This window comes from Microtus oregoni, unplaced genomic scaffold (genome assembly GCF_018167655.1).
Source record: "Microtus oregoni isolate MIOR12 unplaced genomic scaffold, Mior012 000003F_ref0000135, whole genome shotgun sequence".
In the NCBI taxonomy this organism is placed as follows: Eukaryota; Metazoa; Chordata; class Mammalia; order Rodentia; family Cricetidae; genus Microtus; species Microtus oregoni.
Window position 1 is genome coordinate 27,737,124 of NW_024543062.1, and position 24,738 is coordinate 27,761,861.

Sequence of the window (24,738 nt, forward strand, 5' to 3'; positions counted from 1 at the left end):
TCAGCAGGTCAGCAATTAGGATTTGCTTTCGACAGATTAGGAAATGAGGGACTGAGCTAAACTTTGCTGGGCAGGGTCACAGCTAGGGATAGCAAAGCCAGTTCCTGGCATCTTTTCCAGAGCCTTCTGGATTCACTCATGGCCTTGAGCCACTCAGTGACAGAGTTTGGGGATGTCACTGCATCCCTCTGAGCTAGCTCACTTAAGGCGCTGAGGATTCTGTGAAGTAACATGTGAACCGCCTCCTCCGTTCCAGGGTTGAAGGTTTAAGATAGTTTTTTTTTTTTTTTTTTTTTTTTTTTTGGTTTTTCGAGACAGGGTTTCTCTGTGGCTTTGGAGCCTGTCCTGGAACTAGCTCTTGTAGACCAGGCTGGCCTTGAACTCACAGAGATCCGCCTGTCTCTGTCTCCCGAGTGCTGGGATTAAAGGCGTGCACCACCACCGCCCGGCTCAAAGCTCTATTCCTAAACCAGTTTTCTCTCCCGGTTATTACTCTTCCCCCTACCTGTCTCTCCTGCATTTTACTCTTCCTTTGTTTCTTTGAGACGGTGTATAGCCCAGGCTGGCCTGGACCTCCCAGAGATCCGCCTGCCTCTGCCTCCTGGGATTATAGGCATTCCCCACCACGCCCTGCTAATTCTACCTCTTTGCAAGCCAACTTCCCCCCTTCCTATATTTTGGGGCTGAAACCTGAAGAGTTGGAAGACAGTCTCCAGTATCAGCACTTCTCCCATTAACTCTGAAGAAATGCTGGTTTCTGAACGCTTGGAGCCAGAGGAAGGGCCTGCTCCCCACACAGCACAGTGTGAATGTGGCACACAGCAAGAGCGCAGGGGACATTTATGCAAGAAACGCCTGCCTGCATGCACAGTGGGCGCAAAGCGTTCCCGAAGCACGTGTGCTTTAGGAGCTCAGCGCTCGGTAGGCAGCGAACCCCGAGCCCTGGCTTCGCGATGCAAGGGTTCGAATCCCCGACCTTGGGCAAGCGCCTCGCTGCCTTTGTGTCTCTGAGTGCCACTCCTCCGCCCGGTGCGTAGCGGCTGGCGGGCGGGCGGTTTCGAGGACACTACTCAGCACGATCGGACAGGCCGGCCGGGCCCACGCCGCGCCCAGGCCCGAGCAGCTACCAGGGCGCGGAGGCGGCTCCGGGAAGCCGCGGCCTCCTCGGGCCGCGATAGTCGCGCGCCCGCGCCCAGGGCGGGGCGTCCACGCAGCCCCGCCGTCCCGCGGCCGCCCGCACCTCTTTCTCTCCCTCTCTCCCTCCCTCTCTCCCTCACTCGCTCGCTCCGTCCCCGCTCCGAGAGGGCCGCGCTCGGCTCAGCAGCGCCTCCCGCGAGCCGCCACTGCCGCCGCCGCGGCCCCTCCCCCGCCCCCCGCGCGGCCGGCGCCCGTCACGTGACGCGCCGCAGCCAATGGCGGGCCGAGCCGCGGTCGGCGGCCGCCATTGCTGTCAGAGCGAGCGAGCCCGGGGAGGGAGGAGAAGCGCGGCCGACTGGGGAGGAGGAGGGGGGGGTGGGGAGGAAGAGGAAGGAGGGGACGGCGCTCGGCTGCCGGGGTCGCCCGCTGGCTTCGTCCGCACCCCCCCCTTCGCGGGCTCGCGCGGCGGCGGCGGCGGCGGCTCGGGGCGGCTGCGGGGCTCGCGTGCCTCACGCGCCGGCGCGGCCGAGGGCGAGTCGCCCGCCGGCTGGAGATAAACAAGGCGGCCGACGAGGCGGCGAGGCGGAGGCGGAGGCGGCGGCCCTGCGCTACAGAGGCGGGCGGCGTTGCCGCGCCGCGCCCCCCGCCGCCGCCGCCGCCGCCCTCGGGCCTCCCGCGCGGGCCTCGCGCCCCGGTGCCTGCGAGCCGCCGCCCGGCCCGGCCCGCTCCGACATGCCCCGCTCTGGCGGCCGGGCTCGCGGAGGACCATGACCGCCGCGGCGAACTGGGTGGCGAACGGGGCGAGCCTGGAGGATTGTCACTCCAACCTCTTCTCGCTGGTGAGTGGCGGGGCGGGGGCCCGGGTGGGGGGCGCGACCTCCCCGCCGCGCAACTTTCTCCTCCCGGAGCCCTGGCGGCGTCGGCGAGCGCGGCGCCCGGCGTGGACGTGCGTGTGGAAGTCGGGGCGCTGCGGACGCCGGGGCGCGCTCGGAGCGCCCACCTCCGTGGCAATCACACCCCCCTTCCCCTCCCCTTCCCCCTCGGTTCTTCTTTTTTTTTTTTTTCCTCCTCCTTCCCGAAATGTGAAAGGCTTAGAATTCTGCCTGTGCAGCCGCCGGCGCCGGCGATGTGCAGGCTCGTCCTCTTCCCCCCGACCGGATCGTCCGCTCTCCCGCGTCTGCCTTCTGAATTTTCTTTTCTTTTCTTTCTTTCTTTCTTTCTTTCTTTCCTTTTTTTTTTTTAAATTCCACAATGACACCTGCGATTTCGCCCGAAAACAGTTGATGGAAGGCGATTGTGTCAGGGAAAGGACTCTGGCAGCGGAAGCTCGCGCGGTTGTAAACACGGACAGCCGCCCGCCTCTCGGGGCTTACTCTGCCGGAGAGCGGGAGAGCCATTGCTCGGAACCCACGGAAGGTGGAGGAAGCTGCTGCTCCTCAACTCCCCTCCGCTGCCTTTAAAAACTGTTTTCTCTGCCCTAGCAAGGAAAACACACATACACACACACACACACACACACACACACACACACACACACACACACAAGCAACTAGCTGGGCGGTTTGATAACATCGCTTTTATCTGCCTTCGCCTCTCCTCTCTCCCGCTCTCGCCTCTCTGATAATTGACAACTTTTGCTTTGGAAGTGCATCGCCTGCCTTAATCTCGAAGCATTTAGGGTGTCAATTGTTCTCCTGGAAGCCTGGCACCCGACGATGGCGGCTCGGTTCATCGAAATTAAAAGTGTATAGGGCTCCAGCAACTCTTTCCTGGCGGTGGCAGTGACATTTGGTAGTAAATGCCATCTTTGCTTTTTATTGGGTCGTATTACCTAGCTCTGAAAACATTCGCGTTGTTAAACCTGGCGCTAAGACTGATAATAGGAATGCGTGGTCCTTAAATACACGCTTTGTGCCTGAGTTACCGCAGTGGAGCTATGTGCCCGAGAGAGTAGGAATTTGTTTAAATATTGAGCAAAGATTTGTAAACAGATGTAAGGCAATTATGTTTCAAGCGTAGAATATAATTGGAAAATTGGTTGAACGGCTTATTTAATTTAGCTTTAAAAACTGAACTTATTTAGAGTTGTGTGCCCAATTTTTTTGGGGGGGGGTTGGAGGATGCTGCCTTTTGGAGAACATACATTTATTGCAAATTATTTTCTGGAACCCCTGCTGTATATAGAAGCTTTATTTCATCTCAGTCCTTGTTTACACTGGATAAATAATTTAGTGTTGAAATCGTAATTAGTTACATTTAATTATGGGTGGCATAGATGCTTTTTGTCCCCTTGGAGACTAGTGGAGAAATACGAATTCTTGCCAACTTTGAAAGTGTCATTTTATTTTCATGCAGATAAAGAAATAAAGCATGCATTTGGCCTAAAAAGACCTAGTGACATAGTATTTCTACTTCTACTCGTGTAACAGCGGGCTGATTTCTTCTCACCCTGAGTTTTATCTAGACGCTGAGTCTTAAGATTCAGTTAGAAGTTGGGGTTCTTCCCTTCGCTACTGTGGTAATTTATCCTTGATCTTTTGATAAACTGCTTTTGCCTTCCTGCCCCCCTTCCCTGCCTGTCATTTAGTATTAGGTTCAGGGACCTTCATAGATCAGCAAACGTATTGATTAGGGGGTATTTAAAATGGTTTTGTTTGGCGGCTGGGTGACCACATTGACATATTTACAGGTAATTAAAATAACCAAGTCAACCCGCATTAGTTCGGTAGAGCTCCCAAATTACCATACATCATGCTGACTAGTGATGGCTTGTGTGCATGTGGCTAATTTATACACGATGAATTGGGTGGACACATGAAGGACTATTGGAGCACAGCTGCACTGTGGGGTCTTTTCTTATCTCTGAGCTTTAAGGGGTGATAGTGTGGAGATGAGATGTTTGAAATTCTTTGCTGAAGATTCTGGGCTTTCATTTTTACTGGCCTAAGGATGCATTCTGGGTATTTCTCCTCTAAACATCTTTAAACCAAAGAGTTGACTTTTGAATATAATTTAAAGTACAATGAACTTTTTGGGTAACCCATTGGAAATGCAGAAATGCTTAGATTGGTTTAAAAATGTAGAATGCTTATATTTCCTGGTATCTGGAGATGGATAAATGCTGTTTAACTTTCAAAAAATGCCTTATTTTTACTTTATGTGCATTGATTGATGTTTTACCTGCATGTATGTCTACAAGAGGATGTCAGAGTCTTTGTAATTGTAAGTTGTTATGTGGGTGCTGGGAATTGAACCTAGGTCCTCCAGAAGAGCAGCCAGTGCTGTTAACCCCTGGGCCATCTTTACAGCCCTAAAATTTATTTTTAAAAGAAAAAAAAAGCAAATTGCAGATCGTCTTTTTTTTTTATTTCAATTTGAGAACTTTTCCTGAAGACCATTTACAGACAGCAACCTGCTGTGTTAAGAATACATTGCCTAAAGAACATAGTTGATTCCAAAAGGGAGGCAGTCATCACCTTTTCAAAATCATGTGTTGTGTCCTAAGAGTTCTAGGTACTTAGCGTTTTGTACTTTTGACATTTTGGCCGCAGTTTTGTTTCTGAGCAGAGAAGAGTTATTCTAGAAAATGTGGCTGCACGCTCACCTTATAGTAGATGATTGAAATGGAATCTGGGATAGGGCTGTGTGGAAACAGTGACCCGCCACTTTGTTATCCTGAGGTCATCAGCATGGCTTAGCAAAAGCTGGTTGAGCAATCAGGCATCTTAAGATTTTAGTTTCTAGTCTTTTACTGCATTTGTTTTCTGATATTGCCTGGAGTCCTATTTCCTACACTTTTTTTTTTTTTTTTTTTTTTGCCACCTGGGTTTTCCTAACCTGTGAAAGGCATCGATGCATCTGATGCAGACCACGGTGCTGTTTCTTATTCGACAACTGTGAAATTTGTAGCCTCGGCAGTAAATTCATGCTTTGCTGCATCTTTATAATACGAACTGTTTTTGGGTGCTGCCCTTCAAGTTTTTGGGTGACCCCTGGTTTATTCACTCACTCATAATTCAGTAAGTGCACTTAATTTTCCTTTTTTGGAAACTGTAACAGTGTACCCTATGGCTGTAAGCTCACCCTGTGGGAAGACACATTATAATTTCCAGATACCCAGTGTATCTCTTTGTTTTTCTTTTGAGATAATGTGAAGAAAGTAACTTTGTGTCCTTTAGGCTAGACTTAAGTATGCTGGGTACTAGGGCTTAAGGGAGCCAATTTTAGTTCTTAAATGTTTGTTCCACATTCAAGTTTGATTTGCTTAAAATCTCCCTGACTATAGATAATAGGGTAATGGTGTTAGATTCGCACTGAATTAAAACACATGTATACACATTAGTACTAACTTCCGACTGAGGACCATTCATTATGTATTTGAAGCTTTTAGGGGAAATTGTTGTAGACCTCATTTCCTTTTGTCTTATGAGAATTATTTTCCCCTCCAGAAAAGGAAGGTACTTGGAAATGTTGAAAACTTGAGATGTTTCAAACTTAGAAAAGAAATAAGGGGGACTGTCAAATGGAAATAAGGAAAAAGGAGATTTGCTAAGGTTTCAAAGTGTCCCAATTCTGCACACAGTTGTGTTTTTTTTCCACCCTAATTTGCAGTTTTAATATTTAAAATAAAAGTACATTTAGAGCATCTTTTTCATAATGCTTCATTTTCTTTACTGAAAATATTTATAATATGCCAGTGTGTTTTCTGTTTAGCATTTGTTGTTAGTGACACATGGCATTATAGTATTTATATATTTTTTAATGGCAATAATTGCTGCCCGGTAATGGTTGCCATATTAACCTCCAATTGCTAGTAAATATTTTTAAGTACATAATAGACAGCAATTTAAGGCATACTGTAGCAGTTTACTGGACCGTTTTAAAGAGCCATTTGTACGTGTGATGAGTTCATAATTTAAAGAGAAATGATGTACCTAAGATCTGTATGTGCCAAAGGCTTTGGCATGCTCATTGAGAAAGAAGGCTGGTTCCATTCCTCTCTCTTTGTGAAGAGAGCAGGCAGGTTTGTGTTCAAGACAGGAAGTGTTTGTTGAATGTATGCAGGCGCTTTTGTACCATTTCTTTGACCTGCTCTGGTCATTTTGTCATGAATATGTTAGATGATTTATATTGAAAAAAAGTCTCAAGGCATTTCTCTAAATATCATTGACTTAAAGTTGTGGCTTATTAATTAGTATGGAAAAACTGATCTTTTTTTGTTCACTAGCTAATTTAGCCTAGTTAATTGTGAGCTAATTGTATTCATCAAACATTTTCAGAGTTCTATACTCCGAGATGAATAAAGACAGAATTGAGATGGAACTCTGTATCTGTGTGCACAGGCATGCTGTAGATTATCTGAATGTTTTTATGAATAGTTCATTCAGCTATCAAAGTTTGATTCAGAGGTAGACTAGATATTTTTGAAGCGTTTGACTTATTTTTCAAGAGAAGATAATGTTATTTAAGCTAGTACAAGTACTGATTTGCATTCCCTTGAAAGAGGATGATATGTTTATTTCACAGGAGTTAGCCAGTGAGAGAGATTAGATAAAGCTCATGAAAATTAGAATGTGGTTGGATAGTAGGTGTGATTGGTAAATGATGCTTTATAATCATTTCTTAGAAGCACAGAGAGCAGACTCTCCAACATTGCTGCTAGTGTCCTTTAAGACACACTGCATGCGAATATGCCTGGTAGACTGTGTGTGATGCCATTTACCAGAATCTCTGATCATTTTAGAAATAATTCTGTTGTTGCAAAGAAATAACAGTACATTGCAAAGACAGTTAATTAGATAGTGTAAATTAGATAGCCTATGGGAGTAGCTTTCCCCTCCCCCCAAAACAAGAAAATATAAAACAAGTCAACACACAGTTGCCTCTTAGGACTTGCTTAGAGTTTTAGAATTAGAGACTCAATATTTTTAAGTGTTCTTGGAATGTCTGACTTTGCCCTATTGATGGATCACATCCTTCTGATCAGGTTCATCTAATTCCCTTTTATGCTATATCTTCCTCTATTGTTTATTTGAAAGATTTGAAGGCGTTAGCTTTGTTCTGTTGAGAGAATTTACTTCATTACATAGGGGAGATGATATTTCGTTAATCTTGGTAAATATTAACACAAGTGAGGAATTATAAATTCAGACTCATTTGCATGAGTGAAATACTCATGCTTGCCCAGTATTTTAGTATAGGCACTTATGTCTATCAGCGTGGTTTTCTAGCTTTGCTTAGTTGATTGAAAACAGTTGTGAAATTTTCTTAAAATGCTGTAGTCTGTTTCTTTGGGGAAGTTTTCCTCTGCTCCATTGTACAGCACTGTATTTAAGGCAGCAGTAGAGGAGACCACCCCTTCCTAGCTGCTGTGGTGGCTATCACTAGGGAGCCCTTCTCTCTGCGTGTATGTGTTGGTGATGTTTGTTGGACAAGTCTCCTTGAAGCTAGTGAAGTGTCTTTTAGACTGTATTTGGATTCCCGTCTAAAACCATAATATGACTGCTTTCTTTCCAGGGGAAAATTGGAAGAAATCAGTTTTGTCAAGGAAAATGTTCCTTCACTGGTGTCTCTGAATGTTTATTTTTTCATTCTCGGGGAATTGTGGTAGGATATTCTTAAAGCTGTATTTATATTACTTAACAGTAAAGCATACAGCTTTCTGCATTTTGTATCTTTTCAGGGTAGTGAAATTCCATTACTGTTAAAGGCACTTCCTGGTTATTATATTAAAATTTCACTTTGGCATTATTTTGTATATCTTAAATTGTAGCTTTAACTTGATAAGGAATTTTTAGATCATTCATTCATCCATTCTTTCACAATCTCCTTGTCCTCCTTATCTCCACCCCCCCACTCTTCTTTTTTTATTATTTTTGAGATAGGGCTTCATTTTGTAGCCCAGGCTAGCCTGGAACTAACCAGAGAACCCAGCTGGCCTCCAACTCCTCAGGGTAATTGGGTCACCCAAGCCCCTTGAGTGCTGAGATTACTGAGTCTTCATTAGAGGCCCTGTCAAGTTCCACACCCAGAGAGCACACAGTGCCAGGAGAAAGCCAACTCCTATGAATTGTACTCTTGACACCCAGACACAGAGACATGTACACACACACACACACGCACACACCACACTCAAGTAAATGTAATACAAATCTGTTAGATCTTTTGACTATAATTTATTTTTAATTTGTATCAAATCACTGCATTAATTGGACATTTGACATTTGATCTTAAAATTGAAATTGAGGAAAACATTTATTTCTAATAAAATAGATAATTATGGACAGGATTTTCATAATACTATTGGAAATGTTTAAAACTGAGATTCTAATACTTATGAAACTTTATGAAGATGATTCTCTGAGACAGGGCTGGCTATCCTCTGGCTGCCGCTTGCCTGGGACTCAAGGTAGGCTTTCTGCCTCTGCTTCTGCCTCTGCCCAGGAGTGCTAGGGTTATAGTTGCCTCACACCAGACTTGTTAAGTTGTAAAAACTGTTCAGTATCGCGTCCTCTCTAAAGGTTTCCTTGGTTTCTACAGGCAGAACTAGTTGCTCAGATTCTTGATACACCTCTGAGAAGCAGATGAGTTTTTGCAAGTCACTGACCCTGTCAAAATCATCTTGCTGTTCTCACCGCACTTTAGGCATTAATTCCTTGCTGTCAGACAGTTCCCTTCATTCCAGAGGTGTCTTCGGGGTTGTTTGGGTTTTGATTGGAAGTATGCCATTAAAGACTTTTGAGTTGGGCCTGGAGCCTCATGCCTTTAACTCTACCACTCAGGAGGGAGAGGTAGAGAATGTCTGTGAACTTGAGTTCAGCCTGGTCTATATAGAGTTCCAGAATAGCCAAGGCTACATAGACAGACTTTGTCTCAAACACACACACCAAAAAAAAAAAAAAAAAACCCAAAAAACAAAAAACCCAAACCAAAAAAATGTAAGATAACTTAGTAGATGATTGTTGTGTTGTCTGAATTCTGTTAGTGAGGCTGATTGCACTGTGACTGGTGATCCTGAGTTATCGGAGCTTGCTGAGCTGCAGTTTTGTGATCTTTGGAAGTTAAATCTGGCCCTAACAAGAGTCCTTTACTTTTGCTCTACAGGTTGTGTAGGGGCTTTTGCTCAGCCTTTAGTTACACGGTCACTTTTCATGAGCCCCAGTAAAGAGCCCAGTAAAACAGGCAGTGAATTGGAACAGGGAAATTTGAGCCGAATTTTTTTTTTTCTAGTAATTAGGCAAATCAGGTTGGGCACAACCTCTGAACCTAATGGAAATATAGAAGGCAGGGGATGTAAAAAGTCCTCTGAGTACATCTCATTTGTTTTAATAAACAGTTCCCTGGCTGACTCAGAGAGTTTCTGTAGCTTCTGCCAGTGTGCTGGGATTTCGGGTGTGCCCTGGAGGTCTTAAGCACACGACCACACAGGCCCCAGCTGCTAAGCAGGCACCCGGGAGGCTGTTGGTGAGGGAGCTTCTGCTCTCTGCCCTCGCCCATGCTGTTCTTGGTCTTCCTCACAAGTGAGCCACGACTGAGAGGAGAGCCATGGAATCCAGCTTTGCCCCTGGCGAATTTAAAGTGCGGTTAGATTCCCTACCCGCTTTGAGCTGTAACTGGCCAGACTAGAACTTGGACCCTGGCTCTTACTTGGTAGTTGATGGTTACTCCCTTGGCAGCTCTGGAGTGCCCTTTGGCCTTAATAGCAAGTCTGTTAATGTTTTGCGATTGGCCTTAGAGAATGTTAGAAACATAAATACATTGTTCTTCTAAACACCACTCACCATTAGCCTGACATGCCAGTTCTCCCTTTTGCTGCTCTGAAGAGTAGTTGAAGGCTGCTTGCCCAGTTTCTGATTTTCATTTAACAATGTGTCTCAGAGCATCCCGCTGTCACTGAAGGAAGGGTCCTGTGAAGAGTGCCGTAAGTTTACTATAGAATTTGAAATGCCTGTGTGCTCCATATTCTAAGATATTAGGCATGATTCTTTGTAGGTTTGTTTTCACCAAAACCCCTCCCTGCCTGGGGCTGTTGCAGGGATGATGCTGGGTGCCCACTACCTTGTGCTGCATTTGGTGCCTTGCATTAGAGAGCACTGCTTTTCCTGACATTCTCCTGGACGTCCCACAGCGGGAGTACCAGCAGCACTTTCCCTTAGCTTATTGTCTGGGCCTCCTCTGCCTTGGGCAATGGGCCTGCCCTCCTCTCAGCCCAGGGGAGGATTGCTGGTGGTGGACGCTTGAAAGTATGGAGAGGCCGTGGTGTGCAGCTTAAAGAACAGCAGTTCTACAGGGAGGGCGCGGGCATCCCCACCTCCATACGGCTCTCCCTGCTGGCACCTCATTAACATGTTGAGAGCATTGGCAGGTTCTGTGATGTTATCAGGAAAGAAGATTTTGTTTCTTTACCTTGTAGCTCTTCTGTCCTTAGACCATCTGAGAGGCCTTTCGCTTGCTGTTTTATGTGGTAAATGAGGACTTCTGAGACCCAAGGAGATAAAAGAGATTTGGGGGTGAGATTGGACAGAATAGCCAATAAGCTAATATTTAGAAATGTTATTTTTTTTGTATGCTGTGCTTGAGAAACTTAGGTTATGTATAATTCATTTAGGAATAATGCACATCAGAAATGATTAAAATCTAGCTTGCACTTACCAAAGGGCTCAGGGTCTGATGTGTGGGGAAGACCTATGTGTACTATTTAATTTCCCAGATGCTGTACCTCAGACCCAGAGGGAGCTTTAAACTGGCCTTGGGAGGGGCGGAGCTTAGGCTAGGGCTCCTGGGGAGTGAGAAAGACCTTCTGTGGGATACAGTTCACATCTTTTAGTTTGCTGGGAGACTTTGCTGAGGTGGCATGTAAGAAAGAACACTCTAGTTTATGACCCTGCTTCTTGGCTTCCTTTTAAAACAAAACACCAAAACTTACTGAGGTGGAATTTTCATTAGGTGGAAAATTTGAAGTGTGGGCAGGCCAGTGTAGATTAAGAAACGGTGATGTTAAAATAATCTTCTGATTCCTGAAATAATTCAGCTCTGAACTTTAAGGAAACAGAGCTGCATTGTGCAAAGAGCTAACAACTAAAATGACAAATACTTCAGAACTGGACAGACGTGAAGTCTTAAGCGAGCAGATGGGACACAAAATGAGAATGGGAGATAATCCAAGACAATATAGAAACTATTAAGAGAAATGAATTGAGGAAAAGCAAGTGTGTTAAATGGTATTACATTGAATATGTGTTTAAAAGCCTTTCTAGGACTGCTCTCACCCACAGACAAATTGGAGCTCTTGAGCCGTCTGAGCCACCCTCCTCCAGATTGCACACATGTTACACGCTGGTTTGTAGATCATGATTGTTTCTCATGGAGTGACCCTACTGCTGTGGGCGGATTTAAGTCTTGAGTGTGTGTGCTTGTGTGCTTTAGGTAGACAGTGAAATTTGTTTTCTCTGACATGAAAGTAAACAAAGAGGGTAATCATAGTTTTTAAGGGCAGTCATGGACCTTGAGTGGCTGGTGAGGCTTGCTGTCTGACTCCTCAGTGGTTGATGACAGTAAGGGTGGAATCTGTACCCCCATGAGCCAAGGGGATGGATGGATGGCCATGAGCCAGCCTGGGTCTCACGAGGGAGTAGGAAGAGCAGCTCCCCAATGGCAGATTTGCTTTTGTTGTAGATTAGGAACAACAGAGACAGGAAAAGGTGGAGATGTACTCTTGCTGGTGTGGCTGGGAAGGGGCCTCTTAGAGATAAAGGATGAGAGTATAAGAAAGGAGTAAGTGTGCAGGGGACAAGGCAGACTCACGGCAGCTGGAGTTTGCCTGAGCCCAAGGAGTTAGAGTACTATGTTTTATTTTGAACAAACAAAATCTTAAACAAAATTCTGCCTTTTAAGATCACATTTATTTGTGTGTGTGTAGAAGTGGGGAGGGTGGCTATAGGTGTGTGGGAGATACAGGACAAGTTGTGACATCGTTCTTTCTTACTTTTCAGGTCCTGCAGACTGAACTCAGGACCTAGGCTTGGCAGCAAGCACTGTACTCACTGAGCCCTCTCACTGACCCCCAAATAATTTATTAAATTGTAGCTAAAACGTTTGTACTTCTATGTTATAGTGATTCATAGCAACAGTCTTTTAATTTTTTTCTTATTATTTGTTTGTTTTTGAGACAGGGTCTCACTGTATCTGTGACTGTCATGGAACTTATTATATAGACCAGGTTGGCTTCAAACTGACAAAGCTTTGCCCGCCTCTGTCTTCCAAGTGCTGGGATTAAAAGTGTGCATCACTACAGCTATCCTAACAAAGTGCTTTTTTTTAAAAAAAAAATCTTTTAATAAGTGACTTGGGCTTGAGCACAGCCCCCAGGAGGAGCTTGGCTTTAGCATTGGCATGCAGCTGTGGGCGTTAGTAGTGAGGAATCCCTTCCCAGACGGGTGAGATGGAAAGAGACAATGCACTCCTATATATTGAGGAGTGTCCTCAGGTTTCCACGTGTGTGTGGGGGCATGCTTGTGCATGTGTGTGTGCGTGCGTGCATATGTGCGTGCGCACACACAATTCCAGGCCCATTGAATTCTTTGTCCTCTCAGACCCTGAGTAATGGTACAGTGACCTTTGCTGTCAGTGAGGTGGGCCGTGGTTGGCCTGGATATTGAGTCACGTCTTGGCAGAGGACTCACAGGGATAATAAAATTCCTCTCAGAAATAAAGGATGTGCAGTGCATGGTGGTGCATGCAGTGCATGGTGGTGCATGGCTTTAATCTTACCACTGGGAGGCAGAGTCACAATGGGTTTCTGTGAGATCCAGGGCAGCCAGACTGGCATGGTGAGATCCTGTTTAAAACAAAACAAAATCCCTCACCTCCAATTTGAACATTTTCTCAGTTTTAAGCGATAGAGATAGGTGTGTGTACATTTCCTTTTGAAAGTATTTTTTGTATTAAAACATGGAATTGAAGTCCTATAAAAATGTGATGTAATCCTAGAACAATTGATACTTAAAGAAATTTAGTTATATAATAATTACTCTAAACAAGGGTGGGGACTTTAAAATACAAAAACCACATTTATCCATTTTGTGTGTGTGCCTGCATGTGTGAGTGTGTGAAGATCAGAACTGGGAGTCAGTCCTTTCATTCGGCCATGCTTCGCTTCTGGGGATTGAATGCAGGTTGTTAGACTTGCCAGTAAGTTACTTTACCCACGGAACCATCATGTTAGCCTTTGGCAGTAATTAAAGCAAAACAAAACAAAAACAAAAAACAAACAAACAAAAAACCCAAACAAACTCATGTAATACCTCAGCAGTTTATCATTTAGAGTTTATGCCAGAGCATAGAGCTAAACAATGTATTTATCCTACCATTCCAAATTGCAGGTTCTTAACTAATGTTTAAGGCACTCAAAACAAGGTATGTTAGTTTCTATAGAGTAGACCCATCTACACAGATTGAGCGGTGTCAGGTTCCCAGGACTCAATTCATGGCCTTTGGAATGGCACAGATCTCAGGACACTTGCCGCACACACCTGATGATCTGAGTTCCATCTCCTGGACCCCAAAATTATCCTCTGATTTATACGTGTGCATGTGGGCTCATGTACGTGTGTGTGTGTGTGTGTGTGTGTGCGCGTGCGCGCGCACACACACACACACACACACACACACGAGTGGTGGTGGTGGTGGGGAGAGACTCAATTCATGGTGTATAAATTACTTGAGATATATGTTCAAAGTAAAATTGTTGGTATTGGTGCTCTGATGGTGAGTCTGGGCTTTGTCATGACAGATGGTCCTAGTTTTGAGTCTGTCTGTAGAATCCTTTAACATTGAGTTACATTGTAGATACTTGTGAGCACTCATGCTTTGGACTGTGAAAGCTAATAAATTGACTTTTAAAGTAAATTTTATACATTTAATTTGAAGTAGAAGTGCTTGCTTGTATTCGGGAAATTTTTCTAATGAAATTAAGACAAATGGCTTGTGTTGGTAGTTTATGTGGTAAACTCTGTGTAACAGTCCACAATGACAGTGAGTGGGGCTCACTAAGACAGGCATTTATATGCTAAAGTAACTGAGTTATGCTATCCAGCTGTCTTACAAGGTAGGTATGCTGCACTGTTAAAGACCAAAGGAGCTGACTTGACAATTTCCAGAAAGTTGTGAGAAACTGAATGGTAAATATTAACATCTATTTTAAAAAATGCCTTGGATTTTAATATTGGCACAGAGCATAGGAGTATTTTAAACAGCCCAGTTGAGTGTTCGTGTTTTGTGTTGCAGCTTTATTTAGCTGTTTGTAATGGTTGATGATAATATTGTATAGTTTTGATGAATGGATTTGTCAGCTACAGACATGTATAATAAATAGTATCCCAGTTGGCTATAAAACAGCAGTTCTAGGCCTCATTGGAAATAGTTTACTATTTAATATCTGCTTTTGACTTGATGGCAGCAGACAAGACTAAGGGATAAGAGTTGGATCCCAGGAAGGAGCTAAGTGCCCCCTATTTCAGAAGGCAGTCAGAAGAGTTGAGAGACACAGAAGCACCATGGTGGGCAGAGGAGAAAAAAAATGATGAGGGAAAAGACTTTTTTTTGGTGGTGGTGTGCATTAAACTAGGACCTCGTACATGCTATGTAGGCACTCTCTTACTGAACTATAACCCCAGCCCAGGGACGGCTTTTAAGAGGATTCTAGGCACGAGAAAATGCAGGGCCAGCAGGAATGAAGAAAAGGGAATGGATTTAAGTAATATTTTTGGAGGTAGAAGTGACAGGGTGAGGTGAGCAATTTCATAGAGGTCAAGTGGTAAACAACTGTGGTTTTATACCATTTGCATTCTTGTGCATGCAAATCAAGGAGGAGCTGTTGGCAGCAGTCAGGAGCTTCCTTAGACTGATGCTTTAAGCACCGGTGCAGGAAGCATTTTCTGACCCTACGTTCCCAAGCCTCGCAGAATTGGAACAACCCTCAATGCAGGAGAGTGTGTGTAACATCAGTGCTTATGGGCAGCCTGTTCCCCAGAAACAGTAAGATTTATGAGGCAAGAGAAAGGACGGAAGGGAAGGTAGGAAAGGAGGATGCTAGATGGGAGGTGGGTGTGTAGGGCCTTGGATAGGGGTGGTGGTAGTGTGTTGTGTGGAGGTGTGAGTCAGACTATTTTGGCAGAGGAAGAACTCAGGAAAATTCAGTTGTCAGAAGTGGGCACAGAGAAGCCCTGACAGGAAGAAAGGAAGTAGAGGGTAAGAATGCTAACAGCAGTGGCCCTCTCTCAGCCTGGGCCACCCAGTCCTCTGCTGTGAGCAGGGGAAGCTGGGTAAAGCAAGTCCATCTTTCCATTGTGCAGCTGCTATGGACGTCTATACTGGCTTCCTATTAACTTGAAGGCCGTGGTAGTTTTGGTAGGAGATGCTTAAGCTTTGGGGCCCCAGTAGATGAAGGAGAAGTGCATGTTGGTAAGGTATGCAAGCAGTTGAAAAGTACGGGTACCTATTCCTTGTTCTGATCCCCTCCATCTTCACTCCTAGCCTCCTAGTCTTGTTGCCTTGGTTTAGCACTTAGCTTTCTGATTGTACAGGTTTTGTATAGTTACTTGGAGTGACATTTGCCATGTCAGTTTTGCCTCACATACTTGGAAATTTCTCTTCCTACTTCTCTACTCCCCCCTTTCTTCCCTGATTGTGTGCTGGCCCCTACTGACTTCCTTTTCCAGCCCTCACCTGACCTCCTTGTGCTCTGGAGCCTTCTCTGCTACCACTGTGCTGTGACTTGGCAGCGCCTTGTCTCAGTTAAGCCCTGAGATGTGCATAGGCACCGCAGGAGCTTTTCATGGCAGCGCGTGGTGTGGTGGGGCCTCTCCAGTTGTTTCGAGAGCACTTACTGGCATGGTATGTACTGTCCAGCCCTTGTCGGCCGGCTGTGAACTCCCTCAGCCTTCCCAGGTGGGGAGAGACCCCCCTTGGCCACCCGGAAGCAAGGGTTGGCTCTCTTGCAGCTGTCATGTTTCTTTAATTTTTCTCCAGGAGAGGTAGTACTAATGAAATACAAAATATTTTCACAAAATAAAACTTCCAGGAACTGAAACTATAAAAATGATGTGCAGCTGAGTCACTCCCTTAGCTGAGGCTCCTCCAGCACTGCCTTCTCGGCAGGTGTGCGTCTCTGCTGCACCGTAACCACAGCGCACATAGCAGCCTTTATTCAGTTGTATCCACCAACATTTTCCATGTGGTTACAATTTTTATAATTATAATTTTAATGGAAAAGTAAATTTTTTTATAAATTAAATAGAATATTACTTAATTATTCTCAGATTCAAGCAGTATGGAAGTGGCTAACATAAACCATAAAGGTCCTCTTTTCCCTCACCAACCAGAAGTTTTACTTTGCATTATTCCAGGCCCCCCACCTCAGTTCTTATGTATGTCTCTGTATGCCTGCTCACGCAGTCAGATTGTTGTACTAGATTGTAAAACAGTGCATGGAAGTCACACATGAACTGGAACATGTAGCGAGCTGTATATTTTCAGCATGAGCTCCCTAGCTGTGTCCTCAGGGTGGCTCTGACCTTGAGTCTTCTGTTGTCACCATGCACACATACTGTGGGGTGTTCTACAAGTTGGTAAGTAGAGTCATGCTGTGTTCTCTGACAACTTGCCCTCCCAGCTTCATAGTCTCCTGCATAGAGATGCAGTTGTAATTCGGTCTGTGCCAGTTCCTGTGTGCTCTCTTGACGATGGATGATTTGTGGCTATAAGATTAGAGGGGGCGGTGACTGTCTTTCCCTGTAATGAGCTTTCCTGCTCTGTGTTGGGGGAGTTTACAGTTTCTTTTTCCTTTTCTGTTATTTCTGTTTAGCAGTAACATCCTTTCTCCTAAGTTGATGTACTGTTTGCTTAATCACCAGTTATGAGAAACATTTAAGACACTTTCATTTTTCTTTAATAATAAACAGTAGATTTTGATAGACACAACCATGAGCTCTTTAAGAACATATATCAGTTTACATTTCTGTAGACAGTGTATAATTCCCATTTTTCTATCTTATCTATCCTGGAAATTGCTCAATTTATGTTTTTTTCCTCTTTGAGCAAACATTTTAAGTTTTGGTTTTTGATTTCCAGTGAGATTATGGATTTCTCGTAAATATTTGTGTGGGAATATAGGTTTTTTTTTTTTAAGTTTTCTTTTTAAAGTGTTTAATATCTATGAAGGCCCTTTTCTTCCGTGAGTCTCTGACCTACACTAGGTGGGAATGAATCTGTAATCCAAGGCTACCTTCCCTTGCTGCTCATTTTCCCCAGCTTGAGCTCTTTTGAACAGAAGTCATCATGATTTGCTGCTGCAGCTGCTAGCCAGAGCACACAGTCCGCTCACCCACTCGATGCTCAGAGGAGAAAACATAGTCTAGTCAAGAACCTCAAGTGTCAGCCACATGGTAGCGCTGAGCTCTTGAAGCCTGTCTCTCCATGTCCCAGTCCTGCCAGGACTTCTGGGATGCACCAGTCTTTACTGGTGGCTATTTTTTTTTTTGAGCCCTTAAAGATTAACAATGGAAACCCCAACGTTCAGTACAAGTATGAAGGTAGAAGTCACTGGGGCATATAGATTTGCCTGAGATTAATGAAGTGATAATATAGTTTACATTTTAAAAAAGTTTCATCAGAGATTAATGCAGTAATAATGCAGCTTTAGATTGCTTCATACAGATAAGCAATCGTCTTTTCCTCTTAGACTTTGATTCTGAATGGAATCATCTAGCAAGGGGAAAATTAGGATAGCTAATTGTTTTGATTCATGGCGAGAAAGGTAAAAACCCGTGTAACTATAATCTGGAAGCATCTTACTTATAGTCTTTTAGCTTTTACAATAAATATCCCATCACTCAGGTACTCATGTCAGAAATGATTTATTCCAGCAACACATTCATGTGCCTATTTAAAGATACATGAATAGTCCAGACATGAGCAGAACTAATTTCTTTTTTATAAGCTTGACACTTGGAGGCAGACATTTGGAGCTGTTTTCTATTTACCACTCCATTGTCTGTCACCAGTTGTATAAGGTCCAAGATGACCATTCAGATTCTGTTCTTCATGGTGGGTCTATGTCATGATAGTCCCTGTAGAAAACTTCTGAACACGGATTCTTTAGTGTGCATTCTTACCCTGAGCAGTGTGAAGGAAGGAGCAGTTCATATGCGTGGACCATGTTTGCTCTTCAGGATAAGTAACGTGTATACTCATGACGTTGCTGTCCTTGGGAATGAATCCTCACTGTGGAAACAAACTGGAAGCTTATCCTCATGTTTCACAATAATTCTCTTTGAGCTAAGTTTAATAAAAAAAAAAATGTTGCTAGACGTGGTCTCCCTTCAACACCGCTGTACTATAGGGAGAGCCTGTTTCAAAGGAAAAAATGAAAATACCCAGTCCTGAATTAAAAAAAATGAAATATGGCTTTATTGTATATCCCAAGTTTGTGGGTCTCCTGTCTTCTTCCCAAGTGCTGAGGTGGACAGGGGAAGCCAGTGAGTGCTCATCTGTGGTTAGACCTAGGGGTAAATTACAAGACTCACAGGCACCTTGGATTGTTATTGTACCCACACATAAACTTTTGGACGTATTTATTGAGATAGATTTTTTTTTTTTACAGGAAATACACCCATTTAAAGAGTGTACTTTCATACACGCAGGGTTTCTTGTGCATGTGAGGAGTGTGCTCTGTGTGAGGTCAGAGGACATTCAGTGCTGCAGAAGGCTCCCACATGCCCTTGCAGCCAGGGCTCCCAAGTGCCAGCTTCTCCACCCTTAAACCACACGTCTGTTGTCACAGGAGAGTAATTTTGCCTTTTCTGGAGTTTTTTTTGAAACTGGAACAGTATATAGTCTTTGTCTTCATATTATGGTTTAAGCACACCAGTCTTTTTTCCTCTTTGAATAGTTGCTGGAATGAATATACCACAGTTTGTATTATGCATTTATTTATTGAGGATATGAAAATTGACATTCTAACTTGAGTGTTTTTATTTTTGTAAATAAATAGAAGGTTCATTTGGTAAAGGACTGTCAAATTTAAAAAATGGTATGTTACTTGACCTCCTCCCAGCTGTGCTTGTCCTGTAGTTGGTCTGCATGCTGGCATCGTGTAGTCCACTTAGCTGTTAAGAATACTAGACAGTCTCTGGACCAGCAACATGGCTGGGGCAGGGCAACGGCCAAACCTGATGACTTGAGTTTAAGCCCCGGAACCCATATAAAGGTGGAAGGTTGTAACTTACTCCAAAGACTTGCCCTCTGACCTCCATACACATGTATGTCACATCACATCTCTCTCTCTCTCATACACACCCCACACATACATATGCTAATAGTAATATAGCAATAATAACAATATTTACAAATTAGCCTTTTTAGAGAACAGTAGCAGTAACTGATTTTAATTTGTAATTCATTAATGATTATTGAAGAGTGATATATTTTTGTCTGCATATTATACCACTTATATACATTTTTTTGATTTGCTTATTGGCATTTTTTTCCCAATTTAAAAACAAAACTGTTTTATTGGATTGTAGGGATTCCCGAACTGTCCTGTTCTGTGTCCATTGTGAGCATTGCACATAATTCCTCCCAACTCTGTTTGCCATTTTGTTTTTCAGCTCTGTTCTTTGAAGAATAAATCTCAAATATTGAATGTAATTTATTATTTTCTCTCATAATTTATGCTCATTTTGCTCTATTTAAGAGGTCTTTGTTATCACAGAATAATAAAAAATGTAGAAAACCCGATTAATTAGTATATGTAGGCTGCTCACCCTGTATGTGTGATAATTTTTTCAAGATTCTTGTTCACTTAACTTGCTGTCTTTATTGACATTAAGGTTGTCAGTAGCTAGCTTGCCTTCTCAGTGGTCAGTTGTGTGGTGATACACTTTTCCTGTATAGGAGCTTGTCTTTTTATAGCCAGGGTTTCATCTAATGCAGGGCCCCTCAGCAGTCCTGATGCTGCCACCTTAATACAGCTCCTCATGTTGGTGACCCCCAACCATAAAGTTATTTTTTTGTTGCTACTTCATCACTGTAATTTTGCTGCTGTTATGAATCATAATGTAAATATCTGCGTTTTCTGGTGGTCTAGGCGACCCCTGTGAAAGGGTCATTTGACCCTCCTCCCAAGGGCTCAGAACTCACAGCATGAGAACCACACTGGTCTAGAGAACCTTAGTCTGGTTTATGAATCTTTTAAAAGAACCAGCTTTTTGTTTTTCTGAGTTTCTTTTTAGTCTCTTTATCTTTCTTACTTTTTGACGTTATTCCCTTCTATTTACTCTGCTTAACGTGTCTCCCTGTAAGTTCTAGTGGTAGAAGCTTAGAGTCATGATTCTGTGTGTACCTTTCTAGGGCAGGTAGTTACAGTTAGGGTTCTCTTCGGATACTCTAATTCTGCCTCACACACTTGATGTATTAGAATCAGCCATCAGTTCAAAGGGTTCTGTGCCATTTAGAAGTTTAAGTTCAGATCTTTACAGGGAGTAGAGGAGGTCCAGATTTTTTGTGTTGTTGTTGTTGTTTTTAAAATTTACTTAACTTTATTTTAGGAGCATTGGTGTAAAGGTGTCAGATCACCAGAAACTGGGGTTACAGACAGTTGTGAGCTGCTGTGTGGGTGCTGGGAATTGAACTCGGGTCCTCTGCAAGAGCAGCCAGTGCTCTTGACCACCGGGCCATCTCTCCAGCCCTTGTGTTGTTCGTTGTTCTTAATTACTAATTAATTTTGTTCATAGATTTTAATTCTTAACAACATACTAGTGTGTGTTTGGTTCAGCGTATGGTTCTTCTGGGTGAATGCTCCCTGTCATTTGAAAACTAGTGTGTTTTGGTGTTGGTGGTAAAATGTCTTAGAAATGTCAGTTCAGCTTTGTTGGTTACCAGCTCTGCTCACAACTCTTCATAGTGACTTTCCGTCTCCTGTTTTGTTGCTGAGGCGAGACCATTAGTCTCCTCCCATCTGCGCTTCTCTCTCAGCCCTTTACTTCCGACCTAGCTCTGTTAGATGCTGAGTCAATTGAGGTTTTTATTTCTTCTTGAAGTGGTAACTTTGTTATTTTGAGACAAGTAATCTCTAGGTAGACCTGGCTTAGCTTGATCTCACTGTGTGACCCCGGATGACTTTGGACATGGTCTCCTCCTGTCTTCTCCTAGTGTTGGGCTTGTAGGCAGATGTCACCACTCCAGGCAGGAACTGACATTTTATTTCCTTCTTTAAATGGTCATTTACTTGAAGTCACTTTTCATGTTATTTAAAGAACTAAAGCTCTCTTTAATCGAATATTTATTTTCCTATCATTTTACTGTTTTTATGTTTATTGTTTTTAATTTACGTATTGATGTATGTGTTTTTCTGGTATTGGATGTTTCTATCTTTTTTTAATCTGAAGAACTTTTGAAAAATGTATTTATTCTAGAGTAGCCATATTAAACTTTGTTCATCAAAAAATTACTCAGTATTTTGCCTTCATTAAAATGTTTTATTTATATTTCAATTATGTGTATGAGTGTGTACCTTGTGAAGAGTATGTGCATGTGAGTACAGGTGTCCACGGAGGTGAGAAGAGGGCATTGGATCTCCTGGGGCTGCAGTTACACAATTTTGAGTGCTGAGAGCTAAGCCTGGGCCCCTTCCTTCCCTGTAGGAGCAGTCTGTACTTTTAACCACAAAAGCATTACATTCACTTTTTTTGGGGGAGACAAGGTCTCACTAGGTACTGCTGGCCGGAGGTTCACCTTCCTCTGCACAGTACTGGGATTAAAGGTGTTTGTCACTGTGCCTGGCTCCATTTACTTTCATTTTTAAGGGATTTATCCATGCCTGTAAATAGATACCTATATCTATATATCTCAATCTAGAATTATAGAATATATACTTACACATATATAGATATATTAGAATATATAGAATATATGTATATTTCTTAATCTAGAATCACAGACTTGCAGAATTTGATTATTTTCTCCCTTTTAGTGTGTCTTTCTCCCCCACCCTTTTCTACTGGGAATAGATTCCAGTGCCTCACCCAGTTCGTGATCTCTTATAACTGAGCCATAATCTTAGCTTCCAGATTGCATGATTTATGATTTATCTGCATTTAATATTATTTTTGTTTTCTCCCATGTAATGTCTTTCTTAGCCAACTTATAAGAATTTTCATTCATCGTTTTCAAAAAGTTTATTTTAGTTAGGCATGGTGGTAAACACCTTTAATCCCAGGGTTCAGGAGGCAGAGGCAGGCGGCTCTCTGAGTTCAAGGCCATCCTGGTCTTTAGAGTGGATTCTAGGACAATCGGGGCTACAAAGAGAAACCCAGTCTTGAAAAACAAAAACAAAAAGTGGTTTTCTATGGTTTTGCTGCTTATGGTTCATTGACCTCCTTGAATCAGATGTTTGTTTTCATGAAATTTGTAGATAATTTGGCTGTTGTTCAGAAGTCTTTTGTGCAGTGTCTACGGCACCTACGTTCTGGGCCCTTGATTTTGTGGTATGTTAGATTGCTGGCTGCCATTCCTAGGCTTTGCTCGTAAGTTGTACAGTTTTGTAGATTCTCTTTAGCTTAGGCAGTGTCACAAGCTTTCAGGTCTTTTCACTTCTGTCAGTGTGTGCTGCAGTTGCTGGGCTTTGAACCAAGGCCCTCTGGCGTCCAGGCAGTTGTCCTACACTGAACTACATCCCTGTGCTCAGCTCCCCAACCATCTGTGAGTTTCTCCTTTCAGACTTAGTGTGGCCGACCTTTAGACATCAAGTTTCCTGTTATTTATGTTTGTATTTTTCTTTAAATTCTTGGCCATATTTATCATAGCTGTTTTTAAAGTGCTGTATATTAATTACTTTATTATTCTCATCTTTAGCTCTCTTCACTGATTGTGTACTAGTAATGGGTCTGTCCATCTGTCCATTTGTCTGTCTTTCCTACCTCCCTCCCTCTGGCTCCCATGTAGAGTGCATGTTCAGCTGTTGTGTGTCTGTGCTGTCCTTTCCTTTGGTGATTACATTTGTGTTGGTGGCAGTTAAGGCAGCTGACACTGTTTTCTGAGGCTTGCCTATTAGGGTAGCATTGGTGTGGTCTTCATGCTAGGACTGGCTTCCTGCTTATGGGCCCTGCTTTTCCAGGTCAGTGCACATTGTTAACTGTTGTAGTCCAGAGTGGCCTCTCTAGTCAGCCTTTGGCTTGTTGACTGTTGCAGCGCACAGCTCAGTGCTTAGGAAGTTTTCAGAGCCCCTATAATGTGGCTTTCCTACATAGAATCTTCCTTCCGGTTGTGCTCCAGATTCCAGGGGATTCTCATTTGTTCTACAACTGTTAGGGAGCCTAGTTCTGCACAGCCTATTGGTCAAAGCCTGAATACAGAAATTTTATCTTTTTGCTTACTTTTCTGCTTTTTTATGGGAGGGGAATAATTCAGGTGACGCTTACTTTAAGATTAATTAATTATATGGGTGTTTTGCCTGTGAGTCATTTGTGATTAGTATCCTTAGAGGCCAGAAGGGGTGTTTTATCTGCCTAGAACTGTCCTTACAGATAGTTTCAAACTGCCATGTTGATGCTGGGAACTGAACCTGGGACCTCTGTAAAAGAAGCCAGTGCTTTTAGCTGCTAAGCTGCCTTCAGCCCATTTATATTTTAAATGTTTCATTTCTTTGTGGATGTCATCTTAGTTCAAAGGTTAGCATAGAGTAATTATTTCAGGTTGTAGGCCCTCTGGTCTCAGTTACAGCACTGGGTGTAGTGTGAAAGCACCCACCAGCAATATATAAATATAGGAGCATAAGTGTGTGCTAATAAAATTTTATTTATAAAAGTAGCAGTTAGCTGTACAGGCCACAGTTTGTTGGTTGTGGTGAGCAGATGTAGTCTTTGACATCAGTCTGTGCATTTCACAGTCATCTCAGCTACTTGTCAGGTTCTCTCAACTCTTTCTTCAATTGTGATTTATTCTTTGCTCTATCTTTGCTGCTGTCTTAATCTTCTGGAGAAGATTGCACTCTAGACCAGGGAACCTCGACCAGCATAGGGTGTTTAGAGTGTCTTGCTAAAACAGTCTTTATCTTGACAACTTACTCCTTTTTGGCTATTTCTTTTCAAAGTGTGGAGCTAGGAGTTAGTAGTGTCTGGTAAGTTAGAAATGTTGTATAGAACCTAGGTATTATATTTTATTAACGTAGTTTAAAAAGACAGATTTTGACCTTGGTGAGATGCTACACACATTTAATCCCAGCATTTAGGAGGCAGAGGCAGACAGATCTTAGAGTTGGAGGCCGGCCAAGTCTACACAATGAATTCCAGGACAACCAGGGCTACATAGTAAGAGTCTTTACCCAAAAGTAATTACTTTAAAACATTTTTTTTTCTTTTTTAAAAAGTGAGCTTTTAGTTAACAAAAAACCTTGTTTGGGGTAGTTGAGAACATACATTGCTTTTCCATAGGACCCATGTTTAATTCCAAACACCTTCTTTGGGCAGCTAGGAACTGTCTGTAACTCCAGCTCCAGTGGAGCTGATGCCTTCTTCTGACCTCTGTGAGCACTATAGACATGTTCAC

General features: G+C 43.2%; 1 protein-coding gene across 4 annotated transcripts in view; it reads left to right on the forward strand.

Moving 5' to 3' along the window:
• The first annotated feature begins 1,468 nt into the window (after nucleotides 1-1,468).
• Med13l (mediator complex subunit 13L) overlaps nucleotides 1,469-24,738 on the forward strand; it is a 238,373-nt gene continuing 215,103 nt past the window's right edge. For all 4 annotated transcript variants that reach the window (XM_041645984.1, XM_041645993.1, XM_041645991.1 and 1 more), the window contains exon 1: nucleotides 1,469-1,976. In XM_041645984.1, the coding sequence (XP_041501918.1) occupies nucleotides 1,905-1,976 (72 nt within the window). In that variant the 5' untranslated portion in view covers nucleotides 1,469-1,904. The remainder of the gene's footprint in view (nucleotides 1,977-24,738) is intronic.